The sequence below is a fragment of the Mesoplodon densirostris genome, chromosome 2 (assembly GCF_025265405.1).
Source record: "Mesoplodon densirostris isolate mMesDen1 chromosome 2, mMesDen1 primary haplotype, whole genome shotgun sequence".
Classification (NCBI taxonomy): domain Eukaryota; kingdom Metazoa; phylum Chordata; class Mammalia; order Artiodactyla; family Ziphiidae; genus Mesoplodon; species Mesoplodon densirostris.
This window is the reverse complement of record NC_082662.1, coordinates 17,818,149-17,837,890: the sequence shown is the minus strand read 5'-3', so window position 1 is coordinate 17,837,890 and position 19,742 is coordinate 17,818,149. Positions and strand designations below refer to the sequence as shown.

The following is a 19,742-nucleotide window of genomic DNA, read 5'->3' as shown; positions in this document are numbered from 1 at the left end:
GGCCCCATCCTGAGAGTGAGACGCCCTGGCTGTGTGGGGTGTGCTGGAGGGAGGGACAGCAGTTAGCGAGGGGAAAGGCTCACAAGCTTAGGCCATTCGTTCCGGGGCTGGGCAGACAGGGAGCCCATGGCTGGACAGGAGGCCCTAACACAGCTGTGCCCGCCCAGGGATGCTGCTGTACAACGGGCAGAAGCGGATCCCAGGGAGCCCCACCAACCTGGCCAACAGGCAGCCCGACTTCATCTCCTTCGGCCTCGTGGGCGGGAGGCCCGAGTTCCGGTGAGACCCTCGCCCTCCCGGTTTACAGGGGAAGGGGGGCTGGGGGACTAGATTGCAGGACTTTCGTCAGGCACACACCACCCTGGGCTGAGTTGTACGACGGAGGTTCTGAAAGAAGGAGGAGATGTGACCGTTACCTTCGGTGACCCCCCGTGCTGCCGGGGTCAGCACAGTGCGCCAGCCACGTGGCGGAGGAAGCAGCCTCAGACTTGCACACAGTTGCAGCAGAAATACTCAGCGATGCTGAGTGTGTCCTTCCAGGGTGGGACTGCTGCAGGCCAGAATTCATTCATTCATTTATTCATTCAACAGTTTTTTGCTGAATACCTACTATGTGCCAGGCACTGATACAAACAAAACAAATCAAGTTCTGGCCCTTGTGGGACTGTATATTCTAGTTGGGGAAGACCAGCCACAAACAAAGAAGGAAAGAAACAAGGTCATCTCAGAGGGAGGAGTGCTCAGACGAACAGTGAGGCCAGGTGCTACGCTGTAGGGCCTAGAGCCAGGGGCACTTGGAGCCCCGGGGGCTGCTCTGAATAAGCTCCCAGGGAAAGAGTGTAGGAGAAGAAGAACCCCTGGGGAGGGGCAGGGATAGGGTGAGCTGGGGGTGGTGGTGGGGCGAGAGCACAAGGCAGGACAGGAACTGGAGCAGGATGGCAGGGAATGGCATCCACACCTTTGCCCAGCCTGGGCTCCCTGCCCAACCCTTCCTACAAACCCCATATCCGCTCTCTCCCGCTCTGGCCCTCCCTCCCACCCCCTGGAGCAGGTTTGATGCAGGCTCGGGCATGGCCACCATCCGTCACCCCACACCGCTAGCACTGGGCCAGTTCCACACCGTGACCCTGCTGCGCAGCCTCACCCAGGGCTCCCTGATTGTGGGCAGCCTGGCCCCGGTCAACGGCACCTCCCAGGTGAGACCCAGCCCCGTTCCTCTATTCCTAGCCCCTCCCCACCTCCGCTCAGCCTCTGCCATTCCTGATTTACCCCCTGTCCAGGGCAAGTTCCAGGGTCTGGACCTGAATGAGGAGCTCTACCTGGGTGGCTACCCCGACTATGGCGCCATCCCCAAGGCAGGGCTGAGCAGCGGCTTCATAGGTGAACCCCCTCCCCACCTTCAGCCCTGGCCAGACCTCACCTGGCTGGCAGAGCACCTGGGAGGGCACTGCAGGGCGTGGGTTGGAGCTGGGCAGGCCTCCCTGCACCCCTGCCTTGGCTCATCCTGCCTGCCCGCCCCCCAGGCTGTGTCCGGGAGCTGCGCATCCAGGGTGAGGAGATCGTCTTCCACGACCTCAACCTTACGGCGCACGGCATCTCCCACTGCCCCACCTGTCGGGACCGGCCCTGCCAGGTAACCCCACACCGCACACTCCTCCCGGCCGCCCAGGCCGCTGTCCTCAGCCATGGCCAGCCCTGGTGGGGAGTGGGGAAGGACCAGAGTGTTCTCGGTCTGACTTCCGGGGGCTGCTTTGCAGAACGGGGGCCAGTGCCAGGACTCGGAGAGCAGCAGCTATGTGTGTGTGTGCCCGGCTGGCTTCACCGGGAGCCGCTGTGAGCACTCGCAGGCCCTGCACTGCCACCCAGGTGTGTAACCCACCCTCTCCATCACTGCCACTCCGGGCTCTTCCCTCTGCCCGTTGCTGCCCCGTCATACCCACCCCAACTGCTAACCGGACTCACCACACTCTCTCCATCTTTCCCAAGTACTTAACCACTCTTTCTGGATTCTGACTTCCATCACTGCCATCCTAATATCCACCATGCCTCCCATCTCTGCTACCCAAGCACTCATCCCCTGTCACTGTACCCGGACACTCCCCCCAGCCCCAATCACTGCTCCCTGGTACCTACCACCTTCCCATCTGTTACCAAGGCACTCACCCCCCTACCCACCACCCAGGTACAGTCTTTCAAGAACAAGAGTCACTTGTTCACTGCCCCCCTTGCTCTCTCCCTGCCCAGCCTCCTCTGGCCCCACCCTTGCCCGAATCCATTCCTCCTCCCCGGTCACCCGATGCAGCCCTCCCAGGTGTCCCGGCCCTAAGTAGCCAAGGCCCCCGGGGGGCAGGCAGTAGTTAGAGTTCTGGCATCAGGACCCCACCATCTCCCAGGCCACCTCAGTGTCCTCCTCATTGGCCTGTGTGTCCCCCAGAGGCCTGTGGGCCCGACGCCACCTGTGTGAACCGGCCCGACGGCCAAGGCTACACCTGCCGCTGCCACCTGGGCCGCTCGGGAATGAAGTGTGAGGAAGGTAAGTGGAGCTGGGCCTGAGACCCCCAGGGGTCCCAGTAAGGACGGGAGAAGCTGGGCAGGGCATTCTGAGGCCAAGACGGGCCCTATGGATGATAAAATTATTCCAGAGCCAGAGGGCCTCAAAGTCACCTGGCCAAGCTTCATGCCCAGCCTGAATCCCGTACACAAGGGCCCCAAAGGGGAACCCCATCTAATCGGAGATCCAGCCTGGTCTGTAGTGCTGGGGGCAGGGTGCTTCTAGGCTGTTGCAGCCATTGCCCAGCTGATCCCGAGCCTCTAGGACTGGAGAGTGGGGTGGGCAGGGGTCCCAGAGGAAGGCTGCATAGTTGGAGCCCTCCCAGGACTCTGGCATCCCCACTGCCCTGGCTGAGCTGTGGCTGCTGCAGGTGTGACTGTGACCACCCCTTCCCTGTCCGGCGCGGACTCCTACCTGGCGCTGCCTGCTCTCACCAACACGCACCACGAGCTACGCCTGGACGTTGAGTTTAAGCCACTGGCCCCTGATGGAGTCCTGCTGTTCAGCGGGGGAAAGAGCGGGCCTGTGGAGGATTTCGTGTCCCTGGCGATGGTTGGCGGCCACCTGGAGTTCCGCTACGAGTTGGGGTCAGGTGAGCACTGACACCAAATGCAGTTGAGCTGTAGGCACCAAGCTCCGTGCCCGCCTTGGCCCTCCACACCCCCGGAGACGGGAGGAATAAATTCTGAAGTCAGACCAACCGGAGTCCCCTGTTCTTCACGTTCCTTCTCTGTGTGACCTGAAGCAAGTCTCTAGTCCTCTCGGGTTCCTCTGGGACACTGGACTGGGAGGCTGAAGGAGGTTCCCCGTCTGCTCAAGTTCCTGTAGGGGGTGGGACAGGGCAGAGGGCCATCCATGTGCCAACCCTGCCGGCGTCCTCCCCAGGGCTGGCCATTCTGCGCAGCTCTGAGCCCCTGGCCCTGGGCCGCTGGCATCGCATATCCGCAGAGCGTCTCAACAAGGACGGCAGCCTGCGGGTGAACGGCGGGCGCCCTGTGCTGCGCTCCTCACCTGGCAAGAGCCAGGGCCTCAACCTGCACACCCTGCTCTACCTGGGTGGTGTGGAGCCGTCCTTGCAGCTGCCCCTGGCCACGAACATGAGCGCTCACTTCCGCGGCTGCGTGGGCGAGGTGAGCGACTTCCAGACGGCAAGCGGGGAGGGCGGGGTGATTTCCCTCCGCCTGCAGCCAGCCCAAGGTGCTTGGGATCAGAGCCTCAGTTTCCTCCTCTGTAAAATGGGTATAATTACACCTGCTTTGAAGGTTGTAGTGAGGAGGGACTGCACTGATGGATGCTCCTGGCACACAGTAGACCCTCGACTTTGGTCCTCCCCCGCAACCCTAGAAACCCACGTTACTGCTCAAGTTCCAGCCTGGGTTCCCAGCTACCCTCTGCTGCAGTCTTCTCTCTGCTGGTACACCCGTACTTCAGCCTCCTGCCTTCTTCGAGTCCCTTAGTGTCCCTATGCCCACAGGTGTCAGTGAATGGAAAGCGGCTGGACCTCACCTACAGCTTCCTGGGCAGCCGAGGCGTTGGGCAGTGCTACGACAGTTCCCCGTGTGAGCGCCAGCCTTGCCTCAATGGTGCCACGTGCATGCCTGCCGGCGAATACGAGTTCCAGTGCCTGTGTCCAGACGGCTTCAAAGGCGAGGGAGCCTGGCCAGGCACTGGGAGGGAGGGGTGGGGGGTGGTCAGTGGCCGCTCCAGCCCATGCCCACTCGCCTCTCCCCTGGCCCACAGGAGACCTCTGTGAGCACGAGGAGAACCCCTGCCAGCTCCGTGAGCCCTGTCTGCATGGGGGTACCTGCCAGGGCACCCGCTGCCTCTGTCCCCCTGGCTTCTCTGGCCCTCGCTGCCAACAAGGTAACTGCCCCAGCTTCTCTCCACCTCCCCCTTGGGGCGCTGGGGCCTGACACAGCCCACCGACTGGACCCTGCCTCTCCCCACAGGCTCTGCACATGGCATAGCGGAGTCCGACTGGCATCTTGAAGGCAGTGGGGGCAACGGTACGTACTTGCTGTGACCAGCCAGAGCTGCTGAGCAGGCTTGTCCCTCCCAGGCTTTGGGTCTCTCAGCCCCTCTTCCAATGACCCCACCCCTCCATCCTGGCCTCTGAACAAAACCAACCCAGGTGAGAGGCTCCCTGGGCATAGAGAGACAGAATAAGAAGAGCACAGCCGCACAGAGCTGGGTCCTGCCCTATGCTCACTGCCTAGTGACTTTGGGCAGGCCCTTGAACCACTTTCACTTCTGTACCCTCCTCTGTATTCATGCATTCCAGCAACAGACATGTATGTGTGCCCATCCTTGCCCTGGGAGCAGTAAATATAAGATGCGTAAGGCAGGACCCTCATTCTCAAGGATTCCACAATCTGTTTAAAAGCAATGATAATGATTTGTAAAAATGAATACTTATTGAACATTTACAGGCCCTGTGCTAACTGCATTATAGATACATATCTTATTTATCACTAATATAATAGGAGAGGTAGTGGCATAGTGGATAAGAACCTGGGTTCAAATCCTAGCTCTACCACTTACTAGCTGTGTGACTTGGGTGACTCACTTAACCTCTCTGTGCCTCAGTTTCCTCACATATAAAATAGAAAGAAGTAACATCCTTCCACAAGGCTTTGGATAAAATTTTGTGTGAGAGTAAAATTCTTTAATGTATTTTAAATGCTTAGAACAATGTCTGGTCCAGGGTGGGCACAGAATGTTAGCTTTTGTTAATATTATAGCAAAGGCATAGGGTTGTTACAAGGACCCAGTTAAAAATTATGTTTGTAGCTGGATGTGAAACTTCCTGCATGGTGACTAGCAGATAGTAGGTGCTTGGTAACTGTTAGCTGCTAACTTCATCAGTTGGTGGAGGGTGGCAAAGTGTCACCTACCCTGGTAGCTGCCAGGCCTCAGGGGCCAGCACTGGTGTGGGATGGCTTTGACCAGGTAGGGTTGGGGATGTTATAGCCACACACACAGTGTGAACGATGCAGCCGAAAGGTCTGGGTTGCCATCCAGGCTTCCCACTTCCTGGGCAAGTCACTCATCCCTGGACCTGTCTTCCCGTCTGTAAGATGGAGGGAGTACAAAGGTTCAGAACCGTTTATGTGCCACTGACCTAGATGACCAGCTGCCCCAGTTTGCTCAGGACTGAGGAGCTTCTGGGGATGTGGGACTTCCAGAGCTAAAACCAGGACAGGACCCGGCAAATAGAGATGGTTGATCACCCTACCTGGACCCTACTGACTGCATAGAATGAAATACATAGTATTTCAAAGGGAATCAATTGTTCTGAAAGAAGGTTATCAAAATATTTGAAGTTTTTTGCATCTTTATTAATGCATTAAATACAAGATCTAGTGTTAGGGTTAGGGTTAGCTACCACAATTGCAATAAGCATAAACAGTGTTTTGAAATATTTGCAGCAACTGTAATGCAATAAGGAAATCTTCCATTGGTGACTGAGTCACAGGCCCTGCTACTCCTTCAGTGTGTTGCCTACCTGCATTACTAAAGGAACCGCTAACCTTCAAGGAGAAGTGAGCAAGGCTAGAACTGTAATGTTCTCCAAGCCAAGTTCACAGGCCTCTGAATTCTGCCCCCAGCCCCCTTGGGTCTCCAGGGACTGCAGGTTCAGAGCCCTGCAGTAGTACAGGTCGGGGTGGAGGTGGGGGTCAAGGGCACCGATGCGGGATGGATACTCCATGCGGGTGAGCAGATGTCCCAGCATCGCCCCCACTCCCCCGACAGATGCCCCCGGGCAGTACGGAGCCTACTTCTACGATGACGGCTTCCTCGCCCTCCCTGGCCGCATCTTCTCCAGGAGGTGAGAAGAGAGTCTGTGGGCCCAGGGTGGGGAACGGGAATCTGGGACTCCTGCCCTCTCACCCACTTGCCCCGCACCACAGTCTCCCCGAGGTGCCCGAGACCATCGAGCTGGAGGTTCAGACCAGCACGGCCAGCGGCCTCCTGCTCTGGCAGGGCGTGGTAAGTGTGGATGTCCCACCCAGGATCTCAGGGTTCCCAGCCCCCTGGTGGCCACAAAAGTGGGAGAGAGGAAGGAGGAGGCCACAGCTGTCGGTAGCCCCCAGGAACCCTGTGCTTCTCTGGTAGGAGTTGGGAGAGTCTGGCCGAGGCAAGGACTTCATCAGTCTTGGGCTTCAGGATGGGCACCTTGTCTTCAGGTGGGTCCTGGCACCCGACCCTTCCTCTCCCTTCCCTCAGCCCCCTTACCCTTCAGTGGCTTCCCCTCCGGTCAGCCCCATGGCCCCCCCAACAAGAAGCTGCAGCGCCCAGTGCCCCAGCTGCACACCACCACCACCGTCCCACACCCCCTCCAGTCCTGCCCCCTGCTCACACCCTCTTGGGCCTGTGTGACTACAGCTACCAGCTGGGCAGTGGGGAGGCCCGCCTTGTCTCTGAGGACCCCATCAACGATGGCGAGTGGCATCGGGTGATGGCACTGCGGTAAGGGAGCCCCCCGGGCACTAGGGCGAAGGGCCCAGAGTCCTGGACTGGGACAGGACGCCCCCCATCATGCGCAGGGAGGCAGGCATTGAGCTCTGGGAAGACAGAACTTGAAGCCAGGGTCAGGGGAGAGCCCGCCAGCCGGAGCACAGACTTCCAGGGCAAGACAGAACTCCTTGGGGTGGGCGCACAAGCACCCTAGGGGATGGATGAAGCCTGGGTGGGGTGCTAGGAAGTTGTGTTTGTGGGACCAGATCTCTCATCCAGCGGAGGGAGGGGGCAAGAAAGAACTCAGGGAGCGGGGGGCACACTGCTCTGACTGGAGTCTCTGTAAGCAAAGGGAGGGGGCTCTCACTGGGTTGAGAAGGACGGGGGATCGGTGGTGAGGGGCCTGACCCCGTTCCACTGCAGAGAGGGCCGGAGAGGTTCCATCCAGGTGGACGGAGAGGAGCTGGTCAGCGGCCAGTCCCCAGGCCCTAACGTGGCAGTCAACACCAAGGGCAGCATCTACGTCGGTAAGTCTTGAGCTCGGGCCTCGTGCAGGCCTGGGGCTGCTCCTCCAGGTGGGGGAGGGCCTGGGGCTCCGGCACAGGTAGAGCACGGGGCCTTCCTCCCCCCACCTCCTGGAGCTGACAGGCCCCGCCCTCTCCCTTCCCCACAGGTGGAGCCCCCGACGTGGCGGTGCTGACCGGGGGCAGGTTCTCCTCGGGCATCACGGGCTGTATCAAGAACCTGGTGCTGCACTCTGCCCGGCCTGGCACCCCGCCTCCACAGCCACTGGACCTGCAGCACCGCGCCCAGGCGGGGGCCAACACGCGCCCCTGCCCCTCGTAGGCACTGCCTACCCCACACGGACTCCCGGGCAGCGCCCCAGCCCCACAGCGTCGACTATATTATTATTAATATTATTATTATGAATATTTTGTAAGAAACGGAGGCGATGCCACGCTTTGCTGCTACTGCCCTGGGCTGGACTGGAGGGTGGGCACGCCACCCCACACAGACACACCTGGGCAAAGCCACAGGCTGCTGGGCAGGGTGGGTTGCATGGGAGCAGATGCCTCAAAGGGTCACCAGGACTTGGGGTCGGGCACGGTGGCTGAGCAGGCTCAGAACTGCCCCCACCGACAGAGCCCCCCAAGGTAGTGCTGGGCTGCCCATTTCTTCAGCCCTTGGGCAGCCCTCATTTCTACAGGAGCCAACCTCGGCTTCCAGCCTGGAGCCTCACCAGCTACCCGGAGCAGAGGGCATCGCAGTGGCCTTTGCCACCCTCCTCCGGGTTGGGAAAGCTCTTTAGTGCTAACTGTGGTGCAAAAGGCAGCTCACCCCTGGGCAGGCAGCCCCCAGCCCTGCCAGCCCATGTCCCAGCGCCCCTCCACCTCCGCCTAGCCAGCCGGGCCACCGGCCCCTGGCAGCCTCCCCCCTCCCGCCAAGCCTTCCTGGCCTGCATCCCTCCCACCCCACACCTAGCCCAGGGCCCCTGCCCTGAGGGGCTGCAAGGGAAAGCCCACCCCAACTCTTACCAGGAGCTGCTACAGGCAGAGCCCAGCACTGAGAGTGCCTCCCTGCCTGCACCAGGCCACGTCCCCCCACTGATCTGGAAGTGAAGGCCCAGGGCGCATGGGGGGAGGAGAGCTCTGGTGGTCGGAAGGAGTCAATGCCTTGGGTAGGGGAGCCGGGACTCATGACTGGGAGGGACAGGAAGGGGGCGTGACAGCCCTGCCCCATCTGCGGGAGCCCCAGGGCCCAACTGGGGGCAAGCGCCCTCCCCACCAGCAGCCCCCAGATGTGGGTCCGGGACGCCTGGCTTCTGTGTCCTAGAAGGGACCCTCCTGTGGTCTTTGTCTTGATCTTTCTTAATAAACGGTGCTATCCCCGCCAGGGATGTCTCCTGTGTCTTTGACTACAACTGGACTCGTGGTACCTGAGGGTGGGCCAGGTTGGGACAGAGAGAGCAGGGCAAGTGAGGTCCAGGAGTGAAGCAAGGCAGCTTCAGGTGAGCGAGGCCCCTACTCCCTGCCCTTCACTGATCCATCAGAGTGCCAGTCACCGTGCAAGTTGCAGGGTCAGCTGCCTCCTGTGGCCTTCACCATGACCCTGTGAGGCAGGAATCATCCCATTTTCCAGAGGAGCAGACAGTCTCGGAGGGTTATATGATCTGCCCAAGATTGGACAGCCCTGTGGGGGGTGGGGGCAGAACCCAGGGACTGTCTGACCCCAGAGCCCACTCTCCTTCCTCTGATGCCCACAGCCTCTCTAAGGATGACCCCCCTGACCTGGCTCACTCAGCCGCAGGCCCCCAGGGGCCACCTGGCCAGGACATGTGTAACGGACGGTGCACACCACCAGCCCACCAAGCCAGCCGGCTGGAGGGGCAGCTGCACCAGAGGAGGCCCATGAGGAGGCCAGCGCCACCGCCCGCGGCTGGAGGCCTGTCGCAAGAAAGAGCACTCAGGCCTCAGCCTGGGCCAGCTGCCCCCACCCACCACTGGAGAGGGACAAGTGTGGTCTCGGCGGGAGGAGCGGCAGCAGGTGATGACCAAGAGCCATCTACCTTCCGGAGCCGCATCCTGCCGTGCAGGGTCCTGGCGTGCTGGGGGGCTCCGCTCAGCTGCAATACCCAGGGGGCCCTCAGACCTGCGAGCTGGGGGAAGAGTCAGGGGCCCGGAGGTACCATCATCCGTACTCCCTTCCTGGCTGGGCACCAGAGAGGGACTGGCAGTGGGAAATAACAGCTCTAACACACTGAGATCTGCCCCTTGCGGGGTATGATTATGTCTTGTTTAATCCTCCCAAAACCTCTTAGTGTTAGTATTTTTATTTCACAGATAAGAGAAGTGAGGCACAGAGAGGTTAAGTCACTTGCCCAGATCACACAGCTGGAAGTGACAGGGGTGGACTTGAACTCACAGTCTAGCTCCAGGGGCTGGGGTGGATGAATGGAGCTACTTTTCAAGGAGTAATGCTGTAGTGAGCATTTTCTGTGCACCAAGCACCATGTTCTGCGCTGGGCCCTTCACCCACAGGATTTAACTTACAGTTCATGACAAATCTGAGAGGTTAGGTGTATCATCCCCAGTTTACAGATAAGGAAACGGAGACATAGAGAGGTTCATTCTTCCACTCACTTGATGAGTATTTTTCAATCACCTGCTACTATACCCCAGACATTGCTCTAGGGACTGGGGGATATGACAGTGAGCAAAATAGACAAAAATGTCTCCATGGAGCTGGCATTTTAGTGTGAGGCAACACAAAACACAAATTCTACCATGTGTCAAATGGAGATAGGTGCTACGAGGGAAAATTAAGCAGGGAAAGGGACAGGGCATGTTGGCGAGGGGCAAGGTTGCTATTTTTCTTTTAATTGTGGTAAACTATACACAACAAAATTTACCATTTTAACCATTTTTAAGTACAGTTCCGTAGTATTAAGTCCATTCATATTGTTGAGCAACCATCAACACCATCCATTCTCAGAACTGAATTCATCTCATAAAACTGAAACTCTGAACCCATTATTAATAACTCCCCATTTCCCCTCCCACCAGCCCCTGGCAACCATCATTCTACTTTCCGTCTCTTTGACTTTGAGTACTCTAGATGTCTCATATAGGTAGAATCACATAGTATTCGTCCTTTTTTTTTTTTTGCGGTACGCGGGTCTCTCACTGTTGTGGCCTCTCCCGTTGCGGAGCACAGGCTCCAGACGCACAGGCTCAGCGGCCATGGCTCACGGGCCCAGCCGCTCCACGGCATGTGGGATCTTTCCAGACCGGGGCACGAACCCGTGTCCCCTGCATCGGCAGGCGGACTCTCAACCACTGCGCCACCAGGGAAGCCCCAGTATTCGTCCTTTTGTGACTGGTTTATTGCAGTCAGAATAATGTCCTCAAGGTTCATCCAGGTTGTAGCATGTGTTGGCATTTCCTTCCTTTGTAGGGCTGAACAATATTCCAGGGTGTGGACATACCACTTTTGTTTACCTGTTTTTCTTTCAATGGACACAGGGTTGCTTTTCTTTTTCTTTTTTTTTTTTTGGCCGCACAGCTTGTGGGATCTTGGTTCCCCAACCAGGAAACCCGTGGCCCCTGCAGTGGAAGCGCGGAGTCCTAACCACTGGACCGCCCAGGGAAATCCCAGGGTTGCTATTTTTAAACAAAGGGGTCAGGAAAGAGCTCATGGAGAGGGTGAGGGTTAAGCCAAGACCTGCAGAAGGCAAAGGAATGAGCATGTAAACCTTTGGGAAAAGCCTCCAGGTAGAGGAAAGACCTAGTGAGAGACCAGAGGCAGGACAAGACTGGAGCGTGGAAGGAGCTGCCAGGGGCCGGAGTGGAGGAGCTGTTGGAGCAAGCGGGCAGGTGGGAGGTGACGGGCCAGGTCACTCAGGGCCTGGGGGCCCCTGGGAGGCTTGTGTGGGCTGAGTGAGGAGTGAGGAGGGTCCTGCGCACAGGAGTGACGTGATCTGACTTAGCGTTTTAAAACGCTCCTCAGAGGGGCTTCCCTGGTGGCACAGTGGTTGAGAGTCTGCCTGCCGATGCGGGGGACACGGGTTTGTGCCCCGGTCCGGGAAGATCCCACACACCGCGGAGCGGCTGGGCCCGTGAGCCATGGCCGCTGAGCCTGCGCGTCCGGAGCCTGTGCTTCACAACGGGAGAGGCCACAACAGTGAGAGGCACGTGTACCGCAAAAAAATAAAAATAAAAAAAAATTAAAAGCCTCCTCTGGGGAATTCCCTGGCTGTCCAGTGGTTAGGACTCCACGCTTCCACTACCGGGGGCCCAGGTTCAATCCCTGGTCCTGGAACTAAGCTCCCGCAAGCCGAGGGGTGCGGCCAAAAAAAAAGAATAAAATGCTCCCCTGTCAGGAGAGCTTAACTCCCTGCTAGTGTGTGGGCTGCGCGCGGTGACTTCCTCCCAAAGAGGACAGTGTGGAGAGAGGAGACAGAGTAACAGTGGAGAAACTGACAAACACAGCCTCAACCCAGTGACCAAGGCCAACATCAACATCCGTGGATCATGTTGGGGAGTGATCGCGTTGGTTTGACCTGGTGTGCACTTGACCTCTGGGATCTTCCTCCTCATAACCCACGACTGCAGCCTTATCATGAGGAAAACATCAGATTAATTCCGACAGCACTGATGGCTTGGTTATGGGCTGAGAGGGAAAAGGGAGTAAAGGACCACTCAACCGTTTGGGCCTGAACAACTGGAATTCAAAGCTGCCACTGAGTGAGAAAGGGACACGGGTGAGGAGCAGGACGCAGGGCAGGCTGTGGGTCATGAGTTCAGTTTGGGGCAAGTTAAGTGTGAGACCCGCCTGCACAGCCACGTGGAGATGTCAGGTGGGGAGGTGGTTATATAAGTAGCGTTCAAAGATGAGTCCAGCTGGCGATACAGTATAAAGGAGAACGAGGAGGGAACGGGTGTGGCAGCTGGAGGAGAGGACGTAGGGCCCGGGCCTCTGGGCACAGAGCATAGTGTCAGGGAGGACCCTGAGGAGTGGCTGGGAGGGAAGTGTGTGGGCTCCCAGGAAGCTGGGTTTTACCCCTCAGCCAGGTGCATTTTTGCAACGAACAACCTGTTCAACAGGACATGGCAACCCTGACTGGGAGTGGGGCATATCCAGATTCCTAAGGAGGATAATCAGGGGTGACCTAGTCTGGTCCCCTCTGTCCATCCACAGAGGTCATTCCTGGTTATGTCACTCAGTGACTCTATGACCTTGGGCAAGTCATTTCTCCTCCCTAGGCCTCAGTTTCCCCATCTATAAAATGTGGGAGTCAGGCTGGATCAATGGTTTTCAAAGTCTTGAAGGTCACACTCAAGTCTCTCAGTGGGACATCAGTCAGCCGCGGCCCAGGCCTCCCACGTCAAGTAGAGCATCTCTCCTTGTGATGCCTGGGGCCTCTGCAAGGGTCTGTTTAGGAAAAGCTTCCACCACTGAAATGACATTTGGAAGCAGCTGGATTCGATCACCGTTTGAGCTAACATCCTCTGCTCCTCAGGCAGTCTGGTCTGAATGGATTCCCCACTACTGTGCCTCACCTTATCCTCTCCTGCCACACCCGTGCCTCCGGCCTCCAGCTTCTAACCCAGCTGCTCAGCAGGGCCCAAGCCACACCTGTCACTGACCTCTGCAGTTAGCTGCTGGCCACGAAGCCTGGTCACTGCCGTCGCCACAGTTGTCCATGCCCAGGGATCGCACACCAGCCTCGGGGGGATGCACCTGCTGTTCTGACATCGGAAGTAGGCACAACAGGATCCTGGGGTTGAGAGGGGAGGCACAGTGAGGACACTGAGCACCACAGAATGTTTGGCCCTTTGGGGAGGGAATGTGGGAGGTGTGAGCAGGAGAGGCTGTTTCCATGTGCGTGCAAGTGAGAGTATGGATGAGACAGGTGTATGATCATAAAGATGATGATGGGGATGGTGATGATGATGATGATGATGATGGCAGCTAACATTTATTGAGCTCCTATTCCAAGCCAGGCATGGTTCACATCCCAGCTCATTAAGTTCTCACATTAACCCTATAGGGTCAATACTATTATCAATCCCATTTTAGAGATGAGAAGACCGAGGCACAGGGAGGTTAGGTCACTAGACCAAGGCCACACAGCTTGTATCTAAGCAGCAGGATAGGAATTCAGCCCCATGCTCATGAGCACTGTGGCACCCAGTGTGTGTGTGTGTGTGTGTGTGTGTGCGCACGCGTGCGTGCATGCAGCCTATGGTAGCCCAGCAACCTGAACACTCCAAGCTCATCTCGGCTCGTGGCACTGCACCTGCCATCAGCCCTGCCCGTAACTGCATGGCTTGCTCCCCTCAGGTCTCCACTCAAATGTCATCGTGTTGAAAGGCCTGCCATCACCTCCACGTGAGAACGGCACACCATCCCTCCCCCACCACCCCTTTATCCTGATTTGGGTTCCTCTGCAGCACTTACCACCTCTGCAGATTATGGATTTGATCGGTTCTTTGTTTATGGTCTGCCTCCCCCACTAGAATGTCAGCTCAAATGGGGCAGGGACTTCTCTTTCATTCACTGCTGCATGTATCCCTGGAGCCTAGAACAGCACCTGGCACAAGGGCAGGTACTCAATCTTTGTTAAATGAATGAATAGGCACACAGGTGAGAGAAGGGTATGACTTGGTGCACAGGGTGTGGCAGACAGGTTGGCTTACCCAGCACCCCATTCTGTAGAGAAAAGCTGGTTCAGGAGGGACTGACCAATACCATGGCTCAGAGGTGGACATGGGAATCAGAGCATTCCATTCCTGGCCCCGGGAACGGACACGTGGCCCATGTGACTAATCAAATTTGGCCCCGAGGACTTTTCCTAGAACCGTAAGAAAAGATCTTCGCGGTTCCCTGGCAGTCCATTGGTTAGGACTCAGCTCTTTCACTGCCGGGGGCCCAGGTTCAGTCCCTATTCAGGAACTGAGATCTTGCAAGGCGCTCGGCGCAGCAGCCAAAAAGAGAGAGAGAGAGAGAGAAAAGATCCTCACTCTTTATTTCACTGAGGTGAGAGTTATAAGGGGGACTGTGAGCTTGGAGCTTCAGGGTCACCTTGCTGCCAAGTAGAAAGAGGAACTGGAGCTGCTTGAGATGGAAGCCAAACAGACCCAGTGCAATGCAAAGGGAGAGCCCAGGTGGCATTACTTGATCTCCTGAATCCAGCTATACCTGAACGAACACCTTAATATCCCAGTTATAGGAGCCCCCCAAGTTCTCCTTTGGCTTAAGCCAACTTGACTTGGGGTTTTTTCATGTGCAAATGAAAGTGAATGTTCTAATTTATAAAAGATGTGCAGGGGTAAAAGTGAATATCTGTGAGAGAGAAAACACAAACAGTAATCCAAGTAAAAAGTGGTAAAAAGTGATCCAGGGAAGCCAGAGTTGTGACAGGGCTTCACCACTGCCGCCTGCTTTTGAGTCCAATCCTGCTAAACACAAAGCAGCTGCAACATGCTTGGCTTGCACCTCACGGAAGGTGAGAAAGGGAGGGAGGGAGGAAAGGAGGGAGGGAGGGGTTGATTTCCAATTAGCCTGTGAGATCTGCCTGCAAAACAATATAATAGGACCCTTGGCACGCTAGAGCCCACAGGAGCCAGAAAGGGGACCCCAGGCACCATCAGTCATGGCCCCAAAGACACACATGAGACAGCAGGGGGTGCTCTCTGACCAGCTCAGGTTGAAGGGCTGTCCAGGGCCTGGCATGTCGAGGTCCAGCTCCTGGTGAACCTGTGTTGGCTCTCAGAGGCCCCCCTGCTCTTGCCTTGAAGTGCTCACAACCCCACGTTTAATTCTCCAGTCTGGATATTTTGCCAGCGAGGGCGATGATGTTTCTCCGAGGTTTTGGAAACTTCTGGGCTTTGGCAGCTCCTCTGCTGAAACATCAGTGAGTGTCTTCAGTCCTGGGGAAACCTGGTGGGACTAAAGCCTTGACTCAATTTGAGCAGAGGACAAACTCTAGCAGTTAAAGCCCAGCTCCTCCACCTGTGAGCTGGGAGTCCTGTGGCACTTCACTCAACCTCTCCAAGCCTGTTTCCCATCCATAAATACGAGGGTAGGAGCACCGGCCCAGAAGAGCTGCTGTGAGAACAGATGAGATCTGGCATGCAAAGGGCCAAAGGCAGTGCTCAACAAGGGATTATTATCAGTTCCCTTTCCTTGCCTAAGTGGGTTTCTGTCACTTACAGCCAGAGTCCCAACTCTCGGCCCATCTGCAATCAGGTGGACCCAGGACAGAGAAGCCAGTGTGTGAACATGAGAGTGTGTGAGTTGCATGGCAGTGTGCAAAGTGGTATTGTGTACGATGAGGTGTGCATGATGTGAACTGTGTGTGGGAGAGAGTGCACAGTACACCAGGCCTGTGGGTTGGGTGTTTCAGTGTGTGTGGCACAGGTGGGTGTGCCAGGTGTGTGTACGAGGTGTGAGTTGTGCACAGGTACAGTGTGTGTGAGTGGGGTGGGTGCTGGAGTGTGAGATGTGTGAGTGTGTGGGAATCGTGTGGGAGTGGGAGTTGTGTGTGAACAGGTGAGGGGCTGGTCCGTGCATCCATGGAAGTCAGGTTTTTGGGGTTGGCTCTTTGGGTCTGGACCGCCCTTTACTGAAGCCCCTGACCTTGCCGCCAGGCCCCAGCCCCCGCCCTCTCTCAGGACCAGCCCGCACCCACCCAACCGGAAAGAGGAGACTTCACCCACGAAGTCCACGTGGGGCTGGCGGCCTCTGGTGACCAGGCGCAGGCCCAGGAAGCCCCCGGAGGACGCCACCGGCCCAGGGATGGTCAGGCCGCAGAACCAGGCCCCCAGGGGCCGTGGCGCCCCCGGCGGGCCCTCGTAGAACTGCAGGTAGGACCCGGGGGTGCAGGGGTCCTCCGGCGCTGGCGCCGGGGAGGAGGCGTTGGGCGCCGCCGGGGTCAGGCTGTAGACCAGGAAGAAGCGGAACTGGAAGCGGATCCTGTCGCTAGGGGTCGTCGCCTGCATCCAGAGCCTGCGGTCGGTGTCCGGGGCCACGAAGTAGAAGCGGCGCGACGCGGAGTACGAGCGCAGCAGCAGCCGTCCCCCTGCCACGTCCGGCCGCACGGGTCCACCAGGTCGGCTTCGGCGAAAAGCACCGACCCTGGAACCATGCGGTCCCGTTCCAAGCCTGGCCCTGCCCTCTGCCCGCTGTGTGACCCCCGAGTGAGTCACTCAGCCTCTCTGAGCCTCAGTGTTCTTGTCGGGAAAATGGGGATGGTTGAGCAATGTCAGAATTTTTGTGAGGATTAAAAAATGTAATTCAAGTCCTCAGTCTCGTATTCAGAAACCCTAGGATGTGTTTCAGAATTTTTCAGATTTTAGAAACATATATAATATGTTGCAGCCCCACATGGAGTCTGCCACAGCCCTCCACGATCAAACACATTTTCTAGAGCAATTGCACAGAACATGTACCCTAAGTAGGACAAACAGACTGTAAACAGCCTCCTGTCAGTTCAGGTCAGGTGTTGCCAGTTAGTTAGCTAAGAACAAATTTTGGTTGTCAGAGCTTTTCATATTTTGTAGTGGAAACTAAAGGATTGTGGATGTGTATGGGTTCAGTGCTTAGGACAGTGCCTGGCATTTAATGAGCATTATGGACGTGTTATTCAAGGCTGGGGGAGGGCATTTCCTGGCCTTCCCTCCAGTGGTTAGGACTCCACACTCTCACTGTGGAGAGCCCAGGTTCAATTCCTGTTCGGGAAACTAAGATGCCACAACCCTCGCAGTGCAGCCAAAAAATAAAAGGATGTGGGAGACACAGTTGGGCACCTGCCCAGCCAACAGGCATTCCCTGTTTCTCCTTGCTAAGAGAAACTTAATTCCCCTCAATTATCAGAGAGGCCCCCTGGTCTTTGGCCTAAACCAAGCCTTGTAATCCTAATTCCATTTGCCAGGTTTAGGGATTGGCTTGTGAACTGATTCTGGCCAATGAGATTTAAGGAGAGGTTTGCTGAGGGTTCCTGGGAAAGGTTTTCCTCCCTGATTTAAAAAAAAAAAAAAAAAAAAAAGGAGGGAGAGCTGTGTGATGAGGAGCTCCTTTTTCTTCCTGCTTTTGAAAGCTATTGACTGAGGATGCGACGCCCAGAGCTGCAGCAGATACCTTGCAAGGATGAGGTCATGAGAATTATGGAGGAGCCCTGACATGGTTGAGCTGCTGAATTAACCATTTCTGGACTCATATCTGGCCTCTCTTCTTAAGTGAAATAATAAATGTCCTTGTGGTTGTTTTTTTTTGGTTTTTTTTTTTTTTTTTTTTTTTTTTTTTTGTGGTACGCGGGCCTCTCACTGTTGTGGCCTCTCCCATTGCGGAGCACAGGCTCCGGACATGCAGGCTCTGCAGCCATGGCTCACGGGCCCAGCCGCTCCGCGTCATGTGGGATCTTCCCGGACCGGGGCACGAACCCGTGTCCCCTGCCCCGGCAGGCGGCCTCTCAACTACTGCGCCACCAGGGAAGCCCTGTCCTTATGATTTAAGCTCTGTTTAGTCTGGTAACTTACTTACAACCCAAAACATCCTCACTGGTACCGTGTTGTTGTGAGGATTAATGAGATAACGTGTAAGTACTCAAACCATCTGATTTTTGTAAGGGTAGAGAGAGAACAGGACGTGGCTTTTCTGGTGCATGGTAGGGGCACCAGTGGTGCTTGAGGACAAGCCGGGATGTGGGTCTTCGGGGGAGAAATTCTCCATTAGGGCTCAGGATGTGGGAGCATCTTCTCATATCTGTGCAGACCTACTAAAGCCAGAACCTGCCCTGGAGGCACACGGGACAGGCGGAGGTTTAGAGAGTGGGTGAACGAGCACCTTCTATGAGCTGGGCACTGTCTATGTGTCTTGCATGGTTTATCTCACCTTATATGCACAATAATAATAGTCCCTTAAGACAGCGGTCCCCAGCCTTTCTGGCACCAGGGACTGGTTTTGTGGAAAACAATTTTTCCACAGACGGGGGTCGGGGGGTGGGGATGGTTCAGGTGGTAATGCGAGGGATGGGGAGCGATGGGGAGTGACGGGGAGCGATGGGGAACGAAGGCGAGTGATGGGGAGTGACGGGAGTGACTGGGAGTGACAGGGAGCAACGGAGAGTGACGGGGAGTGACGGGGAGTGACGGGGAGCGATGGGGAGCAAAGGGGAGCGATGGGGAGCGAAGGGGAGCGATGGGGAGCGATGGGGAACAAAGGCGAGTGATGGGGAGTGACGAGAGTAACTGGGAGTGACAGGGAGCAACGGAGAGTGACGGGGAGCGATGGGGAGTGACGGGGAGTGACGAGGAGTGATGGGGAGCGACAGGGAGCAACGGGGAGCAGCAGATGAAACTTCGCTTGCTTGCCCACCACTCACCTCCTGCTTTGAGGCCCGGTTCCTAACAGGCCGCGGACTGGCCCTGGGGGTTGGGGACCCCTGCCTTAAGGGGCAAGGGCCTATTATTCTTTCCATTTTACTGCTGAAGAAACCAAGTCTTAGACAGTGGAAACAGTAATGTCAAGGGTGTGTGTGTGAACGCAGGGCCGTCTGACTCCGAAGCCCACAGTGTTTCCCGGTGCCAGACTGCCCCACCCGCCCCCAGACACCTGCTTCTGGGTGACTTGGAGCTCCAGCTACCCAGAGGGTTGGGGGTGGACTTGAGGGTGCCAGCCAAGACCAAGCACAGGGTTTCCCAGTGTCTCCCAACTCAAGGGATCCCAGCTCATCAGGGTGAGTGCTGATTGAGGAAACACAATCTCAAAGGGTGGTGGGACCTGAATCTCCTGCCTGCCCCAACCAAACCACCTTGTACTCACCTGTGTGCAGAGCAGACACAGTCAGGGCAGTTGCCCCCAGCAGGAGCAGCCTTTGGGGCAGCTGCAGAGGACAGGCTTCCATCCAGGCCCTCCTGTGCCCAGCGATGGGGAAGACCTGCAGAATCTGCAGTTTGGGGTCTTTGGGGAGACTGGGGTATAGGGGCCTGGTTAGGCCAGTGGAGGGATTGGCGGGACACAGAGAGCAAGGGAGGCAAGTATGCCAGCTCCTCTGGTCTCTTCAGTGATGTTTGTGCTCCCTGTTCCAGATCCTTCTTCAGATCAGGATTGTGTCTAGGGTTGTCATGGAGATTTGGGACTGGGGCTGGAGCCTGGGGAGAGAAGGCAGAGAGGATGTCTGCTCATCCCCTGCCAGACAGGAACCAGGAAACTCAGATCCGGTTCAGCCACA

General features: G+C 56.9%; 2 protein-coding genes across 7 annotated transcripts in view; one reads left to right on the top strand and one right to left on the bottom strand.

Moving 5' to 3' along the window:
* HSPG2 (heparan sulfate proteoglycan 2) overlaps positions 1 to 8,902 on the top strand; it is a 102,617-nt gene extending 93,715 nt beyond the window's left edge. For all 6 annotated transcript variants that reach the window (XM_060089119.1, XM_060089118.1, XM_060089116.1 and 3 more), the window contains 17 exons: positions 168 to 279; positions 1,052 to 1,196; positions 1,281 to 1,380; positions 1,524 to 1,633; positions 1,758 to 1,866; positions 2,435 to 2,533; positions 2,922 to 3,143; positions 3,437 to 3,681; positions 4,026 to 4,197; positions 4,292 to 4,414; positions 4,501 to 4,557; positions 6,305 to 6,380; positions 6,463 to 6,541; positions 6,668 to 6,738; positions 6,938 to 7,021; positions 7,433 to 7,536; positions 7,683 to 8,902. In XM_060089119.1, the coding sequence (XP_059945102.1) occupies positions 168 to 279; positions 1,052 to 1,196; positions 1,281 to 1,380; positions 1,524 to 1,633; positions 1,758 to 1,866; positions 2,435 to 2,533; positions 2,922 to 3,143; positions 3,437 to 3,681; positions 4,026 to 4,197; positions 4,292 to 4,414; positions 4,501 to 4,557; positions 6,305 to 6,380; positions 6,463 to 6,541; positions 6,668 to 6,738; positions 6,938 to 7,021; positions 7,433 to 7,536; positions 7,683 to 7,855 (2,081 nt within the window). In that variant the 3' untranslated portion in view covers positions 7,856 to 8,902. The remainder of the gene's footprint in view (positions 1 to 167; positions 280 to 1,051; positions 1,197 to 1,280; positions 1,381 to 1,523; positions 1,634 to 1,757; positions 1,867 to 2,434; positions 2,534 to 2,921; positions 3,144 to 3,436; positions 3,682 to 4,025; positions 4,198 to 4,291; positions 4,415 to 4,500; positions 4,558 to 6,304; positions 6,381 to 6,462; positions 6,542 to 6,667; positions 6,739 to 6,937; positions 7,022 to 7,432; positions 7,537 to 7,682) is intronic.
* LDLRAD2 (low density lipoprotein receptor class A domain containing 2) lies at positions 8,253 to 19,415 on the bottom strand. Its single transcript, XM_060118454.1, is given in 9 exon segments — positions 8,253 to 8,324; positions 8,615 to 8,709; positions 9,298 to 9,453; positions 9,576 to 9,736; positions 13,152 to 13,215; positions 13,218 to 13,286; positions 16,203 to 16,583; positions 16,586 to 16,627; positions 19,334 to 19,415. Coding segments are annotated over 9 exon segments (1,122 nt in total).
* Positions 19,416 to 19,742: the final 327 nt, after the last annotated feature.